The 13,926-nt window shown below is 32.0% G+C and overlaps 2 protein-coding genes across 2 annotated transcripts; one reads left to right on the top strand and one right to left on the bottom strand.

Annotated features, from left to right (window-relative positions):
* The first annotated feature begins 2,221 nt into the window (after positions 1-2,221).
* LOC113377801 (probable ATP-dependent RNA helicase kurz) lies at positions 2,222-9,001 on the top strand. The gene is given in 8 exon segments (XM_026618227.1): positions 2,222-2,269; positions 2,271-2,297; positions 2,370-2,552; positions 3,593-3,631; positions 3,633-3,774; positions 3,845-4,327; positions 5,861-8,407; positions 8,886-9,001. Coding segments are annotated over 8 exon segments (3,552 nt in total). The 3' UTR covers positions 8,969-9,001.
* Positions 9,002-9,645: 644 nt separating this feature from the next.
* LOC113374585 (5'-AMP-activated protein kinase catalytic subunit alpha-2-like) lies at positions 9,646-12,893 on the bottom strand. The gene is made up of 2 exons (XM_026614566.1): positions 11,867-12,893; positions 9,646-10,840 (listed from the first exon to the last, which is right to left on the bottom strand). Exons 1-2 carry the CDS (start codon positions 12,764-12,766, stop codon positions 10,145-10,147), a joined length of 1,596 nt encoding a protein of 531 aa, XP_026470351.1. The 5' UTR covers positions 12,767-12,893; the 3' UTR covers positions 9,646-10,144.
* Positions 12,894-13,926: the final 1,033 nt, after the last annotated feature.

Below are 13,926 nucleotides of genomic sequence, written 5' to 3'. Positions count from 1 at the left end.
ATTTAAAGGTGCGTCCACACCTAACGAACGAACACGAACGAACATGTGGAACAAGAAAATACAAGAAGAACGAACAGGAACACGAACGAACGCGAAAAATTCCAAACGAACTTGAACAAGCGCTTAAAAGCAGTGAGCGCTTGAATTTTCGTTGTTCGTAGATGTTCCGTGAAACGTCAGTTTTATTATTGATATGGATGTAAGCTTTAATCATACGGCATTTTCACTGGTTTTGTGTGATTTTTGTTCGTGTATATTTTGTAAATATACTGTAAATAAATTATCAATTAATTTCACTCAGTTTTGTATTTATATTTATATTTTGAGTCGTTTTTTTTCTCCTCAGCATTCATATTCGGAGCAAGCTGCATTCCAGGCTTGAGCTAACTATACTCAATTTCATACTCTCATCCTCAACTATAGTTTGAATGTCTATGTATGATAACAAGTTTAATATTTACTTGTAAGACTGCAATTTCTTCTTTACTGCAGCTTCTGACATCCCAAACGTTTTGCCTACACTTTCCAAGCAATCGTTTTTTTTTTCTAATAATTTTATAAAAAGGTCTTTAGTCTCCCATATTATAGGAAACTTTTCTATTTCATTTATGAATGAAAATTACGTCATTTGACCATTCCATAATTTATTCAAAATTTTCAAACTGTACACAATAATTAAAAGTAAATATTATTAAAATTTTCCAAACTGTACACAATAATTAAAAGTAAATATTATTAAATTATTAACATTATTCTTAAATTTTAAAAAAATTTATTATAAATATTAAAATTATATAAAAAAAATGTTCGTTTGCGTTCGTTGAGACGTCCACACTGCACATACGACGTTCAAACATGAACGAACAATTCCCTTTGATGTACCGACAAGTTTCGGAACATTGCTCGCCATGTTTGTTTATGTTCGTTCGTGATCGTCGTGGCGTCCACACTAATGCTGTTTCCGTTCGTTCTGGTACGTTCTTTTATGTTCGTTCGTGTTCATATCGAGTGTGGACGCACCTTTATACATTGGCGAATGTTGTGAATTTTGAGCCCCTCTTTCGAAAAAGATGGGCTTCCAAAAATTAGTTGTTTCTTCCAAAGAAGAGACGACGACGATGCTTGGAATATTCAGCTGCCGAAGCAGGAATCCAAAAGCTGCAGATAAATTTTCAAACCTATTTTCTCGAATATATCTACAAGTAGGCAGTACTATAGAGCGCGAGTTAGCGCTCGAACAAACAAACTATCATTTCACGAATAAACTAGTGGGGCACATGGCATCGTGCCTTAAGACAAATTAGAGGTAAGTTATAGCAATCACAAAAAAATCGAAAATAATTTTTTTTGCATTATCTCCACGTTTTGAACGTTTCTGAATATTTTGGCATACCTTAGAAAAAATTGATGTATGTGTGTGTGTGTGTGCACGGATACAAATTTTTGTCGACGATTTCGGGAAAACCGATCAACCGATTTGAATAATACAAAAAACATTCGATTCGTATTGATAAGGAAAGTGCTGATTAGTTTTTGGCAGAGGTAGGTCTAGCCGTTCCGAAGATACATGACAAAAAGAACCAAAAACGGTAATTCAGTTTTTAAGAGAACGGAGCGTCCGATTTGAATGATTTTAAAAACATTTCACTTGTATTGACAAGGTGAAGAACTGATTAAATTTTTGGAAGGGCACATCTAGCAGTTTCGAAGATCTAGTAAAAAAAGTAAAAAAATGCCATTTTGAGGTCAAAAATGATCAATAGACATATGCACATCAAATTATCAGATATTTTATGAAGATTTTAATAATGTGTATCAATTTTGTTTACATTTCTATGGGTTTTGTAACATCGTCTGTCCGTTAGACGGCGACGCGGCGATTACGCGCTTCGATGTTGCGTCTGCATGCAGCTAAAGCAGTGCGATTGCTTTGAAAAAAAGTTCAAACTTTCCAAATAATTTCAAACTAAAAAAAAGCATTTTTTTTTTCAAAAATTTAAAATTTCTCAAAAATCTAATTTTTTACAAATGCCGTTAACAATTTTGTGGTGGTAACCGATACAAACTTCATTCCGTAAAAGAAACATCTTTGACATTTGTAAACACGTTGTATATGTCAGGTTATGTTGAAAATAATAGTTAAATATTTTTAAGAGATGTAAAATAATATAAATGTAAATAAAATAAATAAAGTTCTGTTAAAAAACCAAATTAAAACAAAATGGTGAAAAAAGGCTATAATTGGAAAGCACGTCAAGTGGTTGAGACAAAAAATTGATAATACTGCTACTCGAAAGGTGTTTTATTAAACAAAATATATTAGTATCTTGTTAATAACTTTATTATTCATTCTATTTTTATGTTTATAGATACAAGTTGAGTTAGAAAAAAGCGAGTATAACAATTATGACCAAAGTAATGAATTAGTGATACCTTCCAAGAAACGTGAAACGAAATTAAAAAATAAAAATGAACATACGAAGAAACTTTTATCCAAAACACAAAGAAAACGATTGGAGAAAATTGTTGACAAGAAGAAAAAGAAAGAAAATGTATGTATAACAACAAATACTATATAATATAATATAATATTGGGTTGTTCGGAAAGTAACTTCCTTTTTTATACACATTTTTGCACGTAATTTTCGTACAATAATCAATTACTTTAATAAATTATGTATTGGCAGTTTTGATCGAACATTTTTTGTCATATTTCTGGTATTAGCATAATTCCGAAATCATAAATGTTTTGGTTGTTATTGGCAAGAAACTGATCAAAGTGCTTTTTGACAGGCTGATTTGAGGTAAAGATTTCACCGGCAAAAAATTTTTTTAGTGACCTGAACAAATAATGGTCCGATGATGGCAGGTGTGGAAAAATATGATGAATGTGTCTTTGGGTCCCATTCCAGCTTCAAAAGCTTCTGGCGATTGACCAAACTTTTGTGAGGTCTTGGGTCGTCTTGATGCAGGACTATACCTTGCTTGTGGGTTAATTCTGACCTTTTCTATTGAAGTATATCATTTAGTTTATACAGCTGATGACATAAGGCATTCGAATTGATCGTTATGTTATCCTGGAAAAGCTGAAAAATTAACAACTACTTTAAAATCTTACCAAACTGCATCATTTTTTTCTGGCAAATTTCAGCTTTGCATCTGTTTTGAGCAGGTTCTTTTTTTTTTGTTTCATGGACAATTGCGTGTATTGTGTTCCTTACATCCCATTTGAAATTCCTAGTGACAATTCACTTCAAAACCTCATCATTTCCAAGACTTTTTAGAGGCAAATCGCGGACGCTAGTGCGATAATGCTTTCCTTATTTAAAGTGGCACCATCCAAAAACTACTGCATGTAATCAATTAGAATTTTTTACACACAAGACTTAAAATATAAGTTTTTAAATCATATAATAATTATAGGGCTTAAGTGTGATGTTAGGTTCAAAAAAATATAGTTAAATTCTGGTGGTAAAAAAATGAAGTGACTTTCCTAACAACCTTATATATACAATATAGTAGTATGTAATTTCTATGGATGTTAAATAAATAATCATTGTTCAATATTTTTTAATATTATTGATGTTAACAGAGAAGCGCCCTGTTAGAAGCTTTGGCTAGCGTTCAAGTACCCTGAAAGTGAGCTAGCTCAATTGACCCCAATTGCCCTTGTTCAAACAAAAGGCTTGAAGAATTTTAAAAAAAACATTGAATCAAAACCAGCGAAAATACAAGTCTCCGATGAGAAAAATGTTAAATTCTCAAGTGTAGCAGGTGAAGAAAACAATTATTTTAATAAGTGTGTGGCGATTTCTCAGAAAACTGTATTTATATATATTTTTAGGTAGTAGAAAAAGGAAGTATTTGTTGAATAACGTAGCTGATAAACAACAGAAATTAGAGTTCAGTCATAATGATATTGTTAACTCTGATAATGATGATGAAAGCTCCGAAAGTGAAATAAGTGATCCAGAAAATGATGATATTACTACAAAAAGTGATGAAAATGCAACACCTGATGACAATGAAATTGAATCCGTTGATGAGATGATTAATGAAAATCCTCAAAAGAAAAATGAGGTTGATAAAAATAGCTTGAATGAAGAAATGGAAATGAATGTGGAATTAAACAAAGATTTAAACAAAGGCAAAACAAAGCCAGTGAAAGTGGCTCAAGCTGTTGAAAAACGGCCTGCAATTTTTGTGGAAGTTAATAGAGACCCCGAAATACAAGCAGTTAGATTAAAATTACCCATTTTAGGCGAAGAGCAAGTGGTTATGGAATGTATAAATGAAAACAATATTGTCATATTAGCTGGAGAAACAGGTTGGTACTTTAAATCAAATTGTACATTTGCATAAATAGAACCAATACTAAATTTAAGTGGCATTTTGCCTTAAAGTAAATCCCAATATGTGTAATAAATGTCTTAATCAACCAAATGAGATTTAGCTATGTAGATAAAATTTTTAACTATTTATTTTGAAAATAAAGTTTTCACTTACCGGTTTGCACTAAAAACTAATTAATTTCCAATTGATATCTTTCTTATTAATAATTTATATATTTTATAATTTATAATTATATTAATTATAGTGCACAAACACTATAAGGCTTGTATGTCCTAAAATTGTAGTTGATTATTTCAAATTTTAATTAAATTATATAATGCAACCAATTTATGTGGTACTATTTAGTGCCAGAACCCTATCGCCATGTTAAATTTCATTTAAAATGATATTAGTTTTTTTTTAAAAAAAAAAAATAAATTATTTTGTGAAATATTAAGCATCTGCTATAAGAAAATACTGGCACAATTATGTATATCATGTACATAGTCTTTGATATTATTAATTTACTAGTGGGGTGCATGGCATCGTGCCTTAAGGCAAATTGCTGGAACTTTCCGTACCGTAACTAAAAATCTTGGTACAGAACCCAAAAAAATTTACACAAAATGTGTACAAATTATTGAAATCTCTACAAAAAATCTGATAATTTGATGTACATATGTCCAATAATCATTTCCGACCGCCAATTTTTTTTTTAACATATTTATATTGAGAGTACATAACCGCTGGACCTGCCTTCTCAAAAATTTGAACAGTCTTGTTAATACAAGTAAAATGTCTTTTGAATTATTAAAATCGGACGCTCCGATCTCTTAGAAACTGAGTTACTGTTTTTGGCACTTTTTGCCCTATCTTCGGAACGGCTAGACCTGCCTTCGCCAAAAACTAATCAGCACGCCTCCTTATCAATACGAATCGAAAGTTTTTTGAATACTTGAAATCGGTTGAACCATGTTCCCGAAATCGTCGGCGAAAAGTTTGTATCCGCACACACATACATACATTTTTTTCTAATGTATGCCGAATTGTTCAGAAACCTCTGAAACGTAAGGATATATAATAAAAATTTTCATTTTCGATTTTTTTGTGATTACTATAACTTATCCTACGGGAAGTTAAAAATAATGGCAACATTTTTTACACTAGTAGAGAAGTTTTGTAGACAGATATAAAGATCTATTTAGAAAATTATGAATTAATTTCTGTGAACCATGCACAAATTTATAATCTTATGATCGCAAAATTTTTGGAAAACGGTCACAAAAAAACACTTCAAGGCTAATTTCAAAGAAATGGCTTTGCTAATCGTTTCGCAAACCTAATCGCCGCTTCTCCTTATCAATTTTCTTATCAAGGACAAAAAATCGAAAACCAGCTCGCACTCGTACTTTTTCCAAATGTTGTCTCATTCGATTCAGAATGACTTGAAACTCCGAGAAAATATAAAATTACTAAATCGTTTTTTTGGCAAAGTAAATTTAGTAAACATTTATTTTTCTCATTTTAGGTAGTGGCAAAACAACGCAAGTACCCCAATTTTTATATGAAGCAGGATACGCAAGAGACAAAGTAATTGGAATCACCGAACCACGCAGAGTAGCTGCCATTTCAATGTCAGAACGTGTTGCTACTGAAATGAACTTATCAAATAAAATCGTATCTTATTTAATACGTTTCGAGGGTAATACTACACCTGAAACAAAAATAAAATTCATGACTGATGGTGTACTTCTTAAAGAGATTCAAACAGATTTTGCATTAAAAAAGTATTCAGTTATTATTTTAGATGAAGCGCATGAAAGGAGTGTATATACTGATATATTAATTGGACTGTTATCTAGAATTGTTCCCTATAGAAATAAACATAATGATCCATTGAAATTAATTATTATGTCTGCTACTTTAAGAATTGAGGATTTCACTGAGAATACACGTTTATTCAAAATTCCACCACCCGTGATAAATATTGAGACAAGACAGTATCCAGTGTCTATTCATTTTAATAAAAAAACACCTGATGACTATTTATTAGAAGCATTTAGAAAAACTGTTAAAATTCATACAACCTTGCCAGAAGGAGGTATTTTAATTTTTTTAACTGGACAGTTAGAAGTGAATTCATTGATGAGAAAATTGAGAAAAGCTTTTCCTTATAAGAATATTAAAAATTCCACTATCAAAAACGATGAAGAAAAACCTGACTTGGATTCAGATGGTGAAGTTGTGGAATGGAGTATGAAGAAAGCCATACGCAATGCCAAGAAAAGGCATAAGAAATTAAGAACTGAGTTACCAGAAGTTAATTTAGATGACTATGATGTTCTAAGTGACGATGCAGATGCAGATTTGAAAGAACTTGATGACAAAAATGATTTGTCTGATGATGAAGAATATATGAGCTTGGTAAATTTGTCAAACACACAGCCCTTATGGGTGCTACCAATGTATTCACTATTACCTTCTCATAAACAAGCTAAAGTCTTCAAGCCTCCGCCTGAAGGTACCAGGTTATGTGTAGTATCAACTAATGTAGCAGAAACATCTTTAACAATACCTAATATAAAATATGTTGTTGATGCCGGACGACAAAAAACTAGAATTTATGACAAAATCACTGGTGTAAGTGCCTTTGTTATCACATACTGCAGCAAAGCTGCTGCAAATCAAAGAGCAGGTCGTGCTGGTCGTACTGGTCCTGGACATTGTTACCGACTTTATTCCAGTGCAGTCTTCAATGACCAATTCAAAAATTTTGCTGTTCCTGATATTCAACGTAAACCTGTAGATGATTTGATGTTGCAAATGAAAAGCATGGGAATAGATAAAGTTGTTAACTTTCCATTTCCATCTGCACCTGATCTTCTTCAATTGAGATATGCAGAGACTAGGTTGACACTTTTAGGTGCTTTGCAATCCAAAACGAAAAATAGTTTGGAAAGTGATTATACTGCAAAAATTAGTGCTCTAGGAAAAGCCATATCAGCATTCCCAGTAGCGCCGAGGTTTGGTAAAATGTTAGCATTGAGTCATCAACATGATTTGTTACCATACACCATTTGCATGGTAGCAGGATTATCTGTTCAAGAAGTCTTGCTAGAAGTAACATTGGACAATGAAGGACAGCAAAAATCGAAATGGGCTACAACAAGACGTTCTTGGGCTGGTACTGGAAATTCTTTATACATGGGAGATCCCATGGTGCTTCTTCGTGCCATAGGAGCTGCTGAGTACGCAGGAAGTGTTAATAAACTGGAAGAATTCTGCACGCAAAATGGTTTAAGACCGAAAGCAATTACGGAAATTCGCAAGTTAAGAATACAATTAACCAATGATATAAATTTAAACATGCCAGAATTAAATTTATTTGTCGATCCCAAAATGAATCCACCATCAGATTTTCAAGCTAAACTTTTAAGACAAATTTTATTGAGTGGTCTAGGAGATCATGTAGCTCGTAAGATCAATGAAAATGAATTAAAGGAAAATGAAGACAAAAGGAAATTCAAATATGCTTATAAATGTTGTGAAATGGAAGATCCTGTTTTTATACATTCTTGTTCAGTGCTCAAAAAGAAAGTACCAGAATGGGTGGTGTACCAAGATATATATGAAACCAGAGTTGGAGATAGTACTAAAATATTTATTCGTGGTATTACAGCTATTGAACCAGAATGGCTAACTAAATACGTACCTTTATTATGTAATTTCAGTGAACCATTGAACGATCCCGAACCTAGGTATTGTTCTAACAAAGGCAGAATATATTGTCATGTTAATGCAACTTTTGGAAAATCTGGTTGGACTTTACCAGTGTCTGAAATAGAATATCCAGATAATTTGGATAGTTATAAGTGGTTTGCATACTTTTTATTAGATGGTGTAGTTTTTGAGAAGTTATCGAAATACAAAAACAGTTTGTTATCAAAACCTAATACAATGACTAAAAATTGGGCAAGATTGCTTCCAAGGACTGATGCTTTATTGAAAACACTTGCTGCTAAATTAGTAAATACGAGAGATAAATTATTAGAAGCTTGGAAGACTGATTCTAAATGTAAGGGTTTGTTGTATAGATATAAAAACATTTGTAAGTAGCCTTAAGGTTGCATGAACTTTCCAATACCGTTTACATAATCAATTTAATTAATAAGAATTGAGGTTCAACTTTTTAGGTAAAATGTTCAAAAATAAAATTTTCACTTCACCATGTTTTCCAATTGATGTCTTTCAAACAGACTGATTACAATAATTGTATAAATTAAATTAATTTGTTTAACACATTTCATTTCATCTATTTTGAGTTTTAATATCCATTTTATTTAAGTGTGGACGTCAACGGTAATCAGTAGTTATCTACGAAACACGGAATATATTCTTAGTTACATCGAATGGGTATTAAATTTTTGAAATCGGTCCAACGAAAGATCGAAAAATCGACTTACGCACACATATACTTTTTCCAAATTTGATCTCAGTCAATTCAGAATGACTTGAAATGTCGAGAAAATTAATAAAACTTAATTTATTTTCAGATCTGTTATCCGCTTATCAAATGTGGATTCCACAATCAGCACATAGTGAAGTTGCTCTTATTTGGCCGCCCATAAGTGATTAGAATTAGAATGAATTAAAATTGAATGAACTGAATGAATTAAAATTATAAATGAAATATTTATACTGAAATATATTATTTACATAGTAACTTCATATATTTTTTCTTTTTATATTTAACAATAATTTATAACATAATATTTATAAAATCTTTTATGGCATTTATTACTATCATAATAAAGCAAAGCTATTCTAGAAGACTTATGGTTCAAATAAACCGGACTGAGGCACACAAGAAGGTAAATACAATTATATTTTTCATTTTAAACTTTAAAATCTATATTATACATAGCTATGGTTAAGATAAAATGTGTTCAGTCCACAATACGGTGGTACCCTGACTTACGAGCGACTCACGTACGAGTGTTTCGAGATACGAGCCGCCAAAGAAGCGGCTTGTTTGGTTAAACCAATGAGCAAAATTTGAGATACAAGCTTCGAGCGAGTCAGAGTTTTCTTGGAAAATGTTAATGGTAAAATGAAAATATGAAAATTTCGTCAATTGTGGCAAAGATTTTCCTAACATAGAAATATTTTGTCTGTTTTATGATAGTAAATTATTTCATAGTTAGTAATTTAATTATATTTTAATATTAATTGTTTAATAACATGCAAATTAATCGAGAATTGTTTTAATGTTTGATATTTTAACATTAATTGTGATTGTGCAGATATTTATTAATTATATGTTAAGTTCGCGTGTTTTGCTTTTTATTAAATAAAAATTAAATATTATTTATATTCATAATCATGGGTTAAAAAAAACCATGTCTCTTCAATTAAAGTGTGAAGTAACACAAGTATTGTGTTTAAACAGGAGTTTTTAAAGGATATAACTGCAGCTAAGGCCTACAGTAATTTACAATAATTTACAAGCAGCTTTCTAAGCTCCAAAAGTTTGTGAATATAAATGAATCCAAAACAGAGTTTGTTCAACAAAACATGTCTAACTCTCAAACAATAATTAAATAAATGACAAGTAAACTTATTTTAAATGTCTAAGAAACTTAACAAACTCCACAGTATTAATGGCATTTTAATGTAGTTATATGAAAAATGTTGCTTCAAGATTTGAGGCAATTCGATATCCAAGAGTGGTTACGAAACAAATTAAACTCGACTGTCGGGGTACCATTGTATTTTGAATTCCTCCAATTATAAGTGAATAAATCTGAATTCCTTAATGGGCCAATTTTATAATAAGTGCCGCGCACATTTCAAAGAACTCCATTGTATGATGTCCAGAAATTGTGGACATTTGACTCTGCATTCCAGTAGTGCCAGCACTGTCTAAAATTTCATCACCGGTTTCCATCTCTTCAGTACTCAAAGACTTGAAATCCAGAAGATAACTCTTATGATCGACTTGGTATAATTGTAGAGACATTTTAACATATTTATCACTCAACTTAGTCTTGTCCCTTACTCTAACATGATATGGATTAATGACTTTCCATTCATAGTCCAATGCTTTCATTGCTCTGTATACCTCAAGCATAATATCAGATGGCTTAGATTGAGATCTAATACCCAAATGCCATTTCGCACGTTTTACAGGGGGTCCTTTAGCGGCATTTCCCTGGAAATTTGGTATACGCTCACGCAGTGGAGCAATTCTTTCAGGATGAGGTTTTCCAGTTGTGGAATTTTCAGTTGCTGAATCATTTTTGTGGTCTGCCTTCTCATTAGGGCTATAACTTACAGGTGGTGGAGAGCCAGCGACATAAAAATCTTTCAGTTCAGCTTTAGCAGCTTCATCGGCTATTCTTTTGTTGTCTATTACTAAGTGGTATGCTATAGCTAATTGATCATGAGGGTCCCCGCTGAGTAATGCACTGTGGACCTCAGATTCTTTAACACCGAATTTTTCACATACCTATAAGCAATTTTATAATTTAATATCAAATAAATGAATGAAGTAGCTGTAAGTGGCATTTTGCCTTTAAGGCAAGTTACATTGACTTTTCGATATGTGAGAATAGTCGACTTAATCGTCAATGAAAGGTCAAAAATCGGCTTTCTCTCTCACATACACACACACGCTCATTATACTTTTTCCAAATTCGGTCTCATTCGACACAGAAAGGCTCGATACGTCGAGAAAACATAAAATTAAGTCCGGTGCACTCGACGCCAGATTTTGTTACTTAGCAACGATGTGATAAATCATAATTTACGATCTTCCCCGACATATTTTACGATCTTGCCAACCAGATTTCACGTTTAAGCTCTCTATTCACAACGGCAGTATCCTTAACATAATTTCTGTCTATAACCGTTACCTAGCAACGTCGGAAACTGATTTCCCAACAACTCCTGTCTTCGAAAATTCGGGCCGTATTTTATGATGTTCTATTCGTCGATTAATGAACTGTTTTGTGGCCGATACTTTCAGTGACCAATAGAAAAGCTGTATTTTGTCACGTAAATATCAATGTGTACTTGATCATGTACTTCGACTTTGGAAGCGTTCAGTTTTTATTTTGTGAATAGCTATTGTTTATATAGAGCGATGTGAAAAAATAATTAGTTATAGGGAAATGCAGTTCAGTAAGTTTAAAATATTTAAATTACCGGAAAAATTTCAAATATACAATGCTCTATTTGTACACTTATAAGCATTAGTGCATTTTAGGCCTATAAAATATGAATTGGGATATTCACAGTATATATTTATAATAATCAATTTCAAAATGCACAAAATTATTAGTAATCATAAAATAATGAAAATCTGGCGCAAAATTCTGCTCACATTACCAGGAAACTTAACAGAAATCCTGTTACAAGAAATATTGGCGTCGTGTGCACTGGGCTTTAGCAAATCGGATTTTTTTGCAAAAGCAAACTTCTCCTTCGCAAAGTTAAAAATTTAATTAAGATCAGTATAATTGTTATTAATTACCTCAGCAATTGCAATAGTATCAATAACACTGCTATCCTGCTCCACAGGAGAAGGAAATAGATAAGCAGGCAAATCCTTTTGGAACCACTCATGATTCTTAACATCATCAATTGCCGCTCTTTTCATAGGATCTACTTGCAACATTTGACACAGAAGGCTCACAACAGGCTTGTGCAAATATTCAGGTATTGGAAAAATTCCTGATTTAATTTTTCTAAACAGTGTCGGAACATGTTCGTCATCAAAAGGTAATGTTCCACATAATAAAGCATATAATATAACACCGCAGGACCAAATATCAACTTCAGGTCCTGCATATAATTTCCCTGAAATAACTTCTGGAGCAGCATAATTGGGAGATCCACAGCTGGTTCTTAAAAATTCACCGTCCATCATCATGTTGGATAAACCAAAATCAGCTATTTTAACATGCATGTTGTGGTCCAGTAATAAATTTTCGGGTTTTAAGTCCCGATGCACTATCATATGTCTATGACAATAATCTACACCAGATATTATCTGTTGGAAAAATCTTCTAGCTTCATGCTCTTGCAGTTTCCCATGTTTTACAATATAATCAAACAATTCACCACCGCTTACATACTCCATTATCATAAAGATATCAGTAGGTGTAGAAATTACCTGGTATAATTTAATAATGTGTGGATGTCTGAATAGTTTAAGATTCTGTATCTCCCTTCTAATTTTTCCGACGACATCTAAACTTTTAATTTTTTGACGATTCAATATTTTCACAGCCACTTTATGTTTTGTCAATTGGTGTTCGCCAGCTTTAACTTTACCAAATGTGCCTACACCTAAAGTTTGGCCTAGAGTATAGTGGCCTATTTTAACTAAAGGGGCTTGTTGGGCCGATAACGGCCCTGGTTTTTCTGCCATTGGTATTCGACTCAAACTCCCATTGCACTTAACGTATATTAATTAGAGAATAACTCCCACTTTGTATCTTTGTCAAGTTTATTATCAGTTATTAAATTCTATTAGAAGTTTTATATAATTTAATGTGCCAAGCAGCACGTAAAATGATAAAAAATTGACGAATTTAATACGCAATATTCTTAGGTCAACAATGGACAATTTGACACTTGTTTGACAGCTGCCATGTTTAATCAGCTGACAGATAGAGGTCGACAAGAATAAACAGTGTTGACTAGTGAGATTCAAATGATTCGAATCAGAAAAAAACTGATTTGAATCAACTCGAATCAAGCCGATTGGATAAATCAGTTAAGACAAAAAACTCACGATGCATTAATGTAGTAGAATTAAAATTTAGTTAAAACCAATTTACTCGACAAAATAAAGGTTGTAAATATAATATAACTACCACAAAAATATATTACAAAAACTCAGATATTACAAGATTCTAATCAGAATCTGTGCAAAATAAACAAAAATTGCCTTTTTTACGATGATTTAAAAATTACCTAAAATTTATGTCTCCACACTAGAATACCCCCTTATGCTTACTTATCTATGAATACCCCTCTTTATATATATTGTAATATTTAATATTCATATTTGAATATAACGGCTGACAGTGTCCATCCTGACGTGTGAGCTCTATGGATATGCAATAGTGATAGTGTCCGACCCTGGCAAGGTAAAATATGTCTCTGACGTCTCTGACCAATCAGAGTTAGGTGTTGAATATAAAAGATATATTGGAAGGAGGAGCCTAGACAATATGAAAGAAATATAGTATATTTAGAGCAGTGTGTGAGCTGGTGTGAGCGATTGCTGTCTGATATTTTGAAGTTGTTAAATAAATTGTGTAAAGTAATACCGGGTTAGTTATTGACATTATTCAACAAAATAGCAAGTTAGTTTAAAACGTAAGTGTGTATATATATTTTATATTGTGTTGAAATATTTTGAGGTAAGCTACTACATTTCTACATTGAATTTCATGTTTTACAATTATTACTTTGATTTAGATTATTATTATTTTTTTAGTTATTTAGTTATTTATTATTATTTTATTAATTATAACTTAGATTTGAAAAAAGTGTCAAATTTTTTGTGCACAATTTAAGCCA

Source organism: Ctenocephalides felis, unplaced genomic scaffold (assembly GCF_003426905.1).
Source record: "Ctenocephalides felis isolate EL2017-DRISC unplaced genomic scaffold, ASM342690v1 CF-g0.4_SCAFFOLD_01886, whole genome shotgun sequence".
Lineage (NCBI taxonomy): Eukaryota > Metazoa > Arthropoda > Insecta > Siphonaptera > Pulicidae > Ctenocephalides > Ctenocephalides felis.
This window is presented reverse-complemented; position numbering and strand designations above follow the sequence as displayed.

Excerpts from the sequence above, each read along its gene's own strand:
- LOC113374585 (XM_026614566.1), bottom strand. The coding sequence starts at position 12,766 with ATGGCAGAAAAACCAGGGCCGTTATCGGCCCAACAAGCCCCTTTAGTT. Across the intron at positions 10,841-11,866 it reads ATACTATTGCAATTGCTGAG|GTATGTGAAAAATTCGGTGT; the intron begins GTAATTAATAAC and ends AATTGCTTATAG.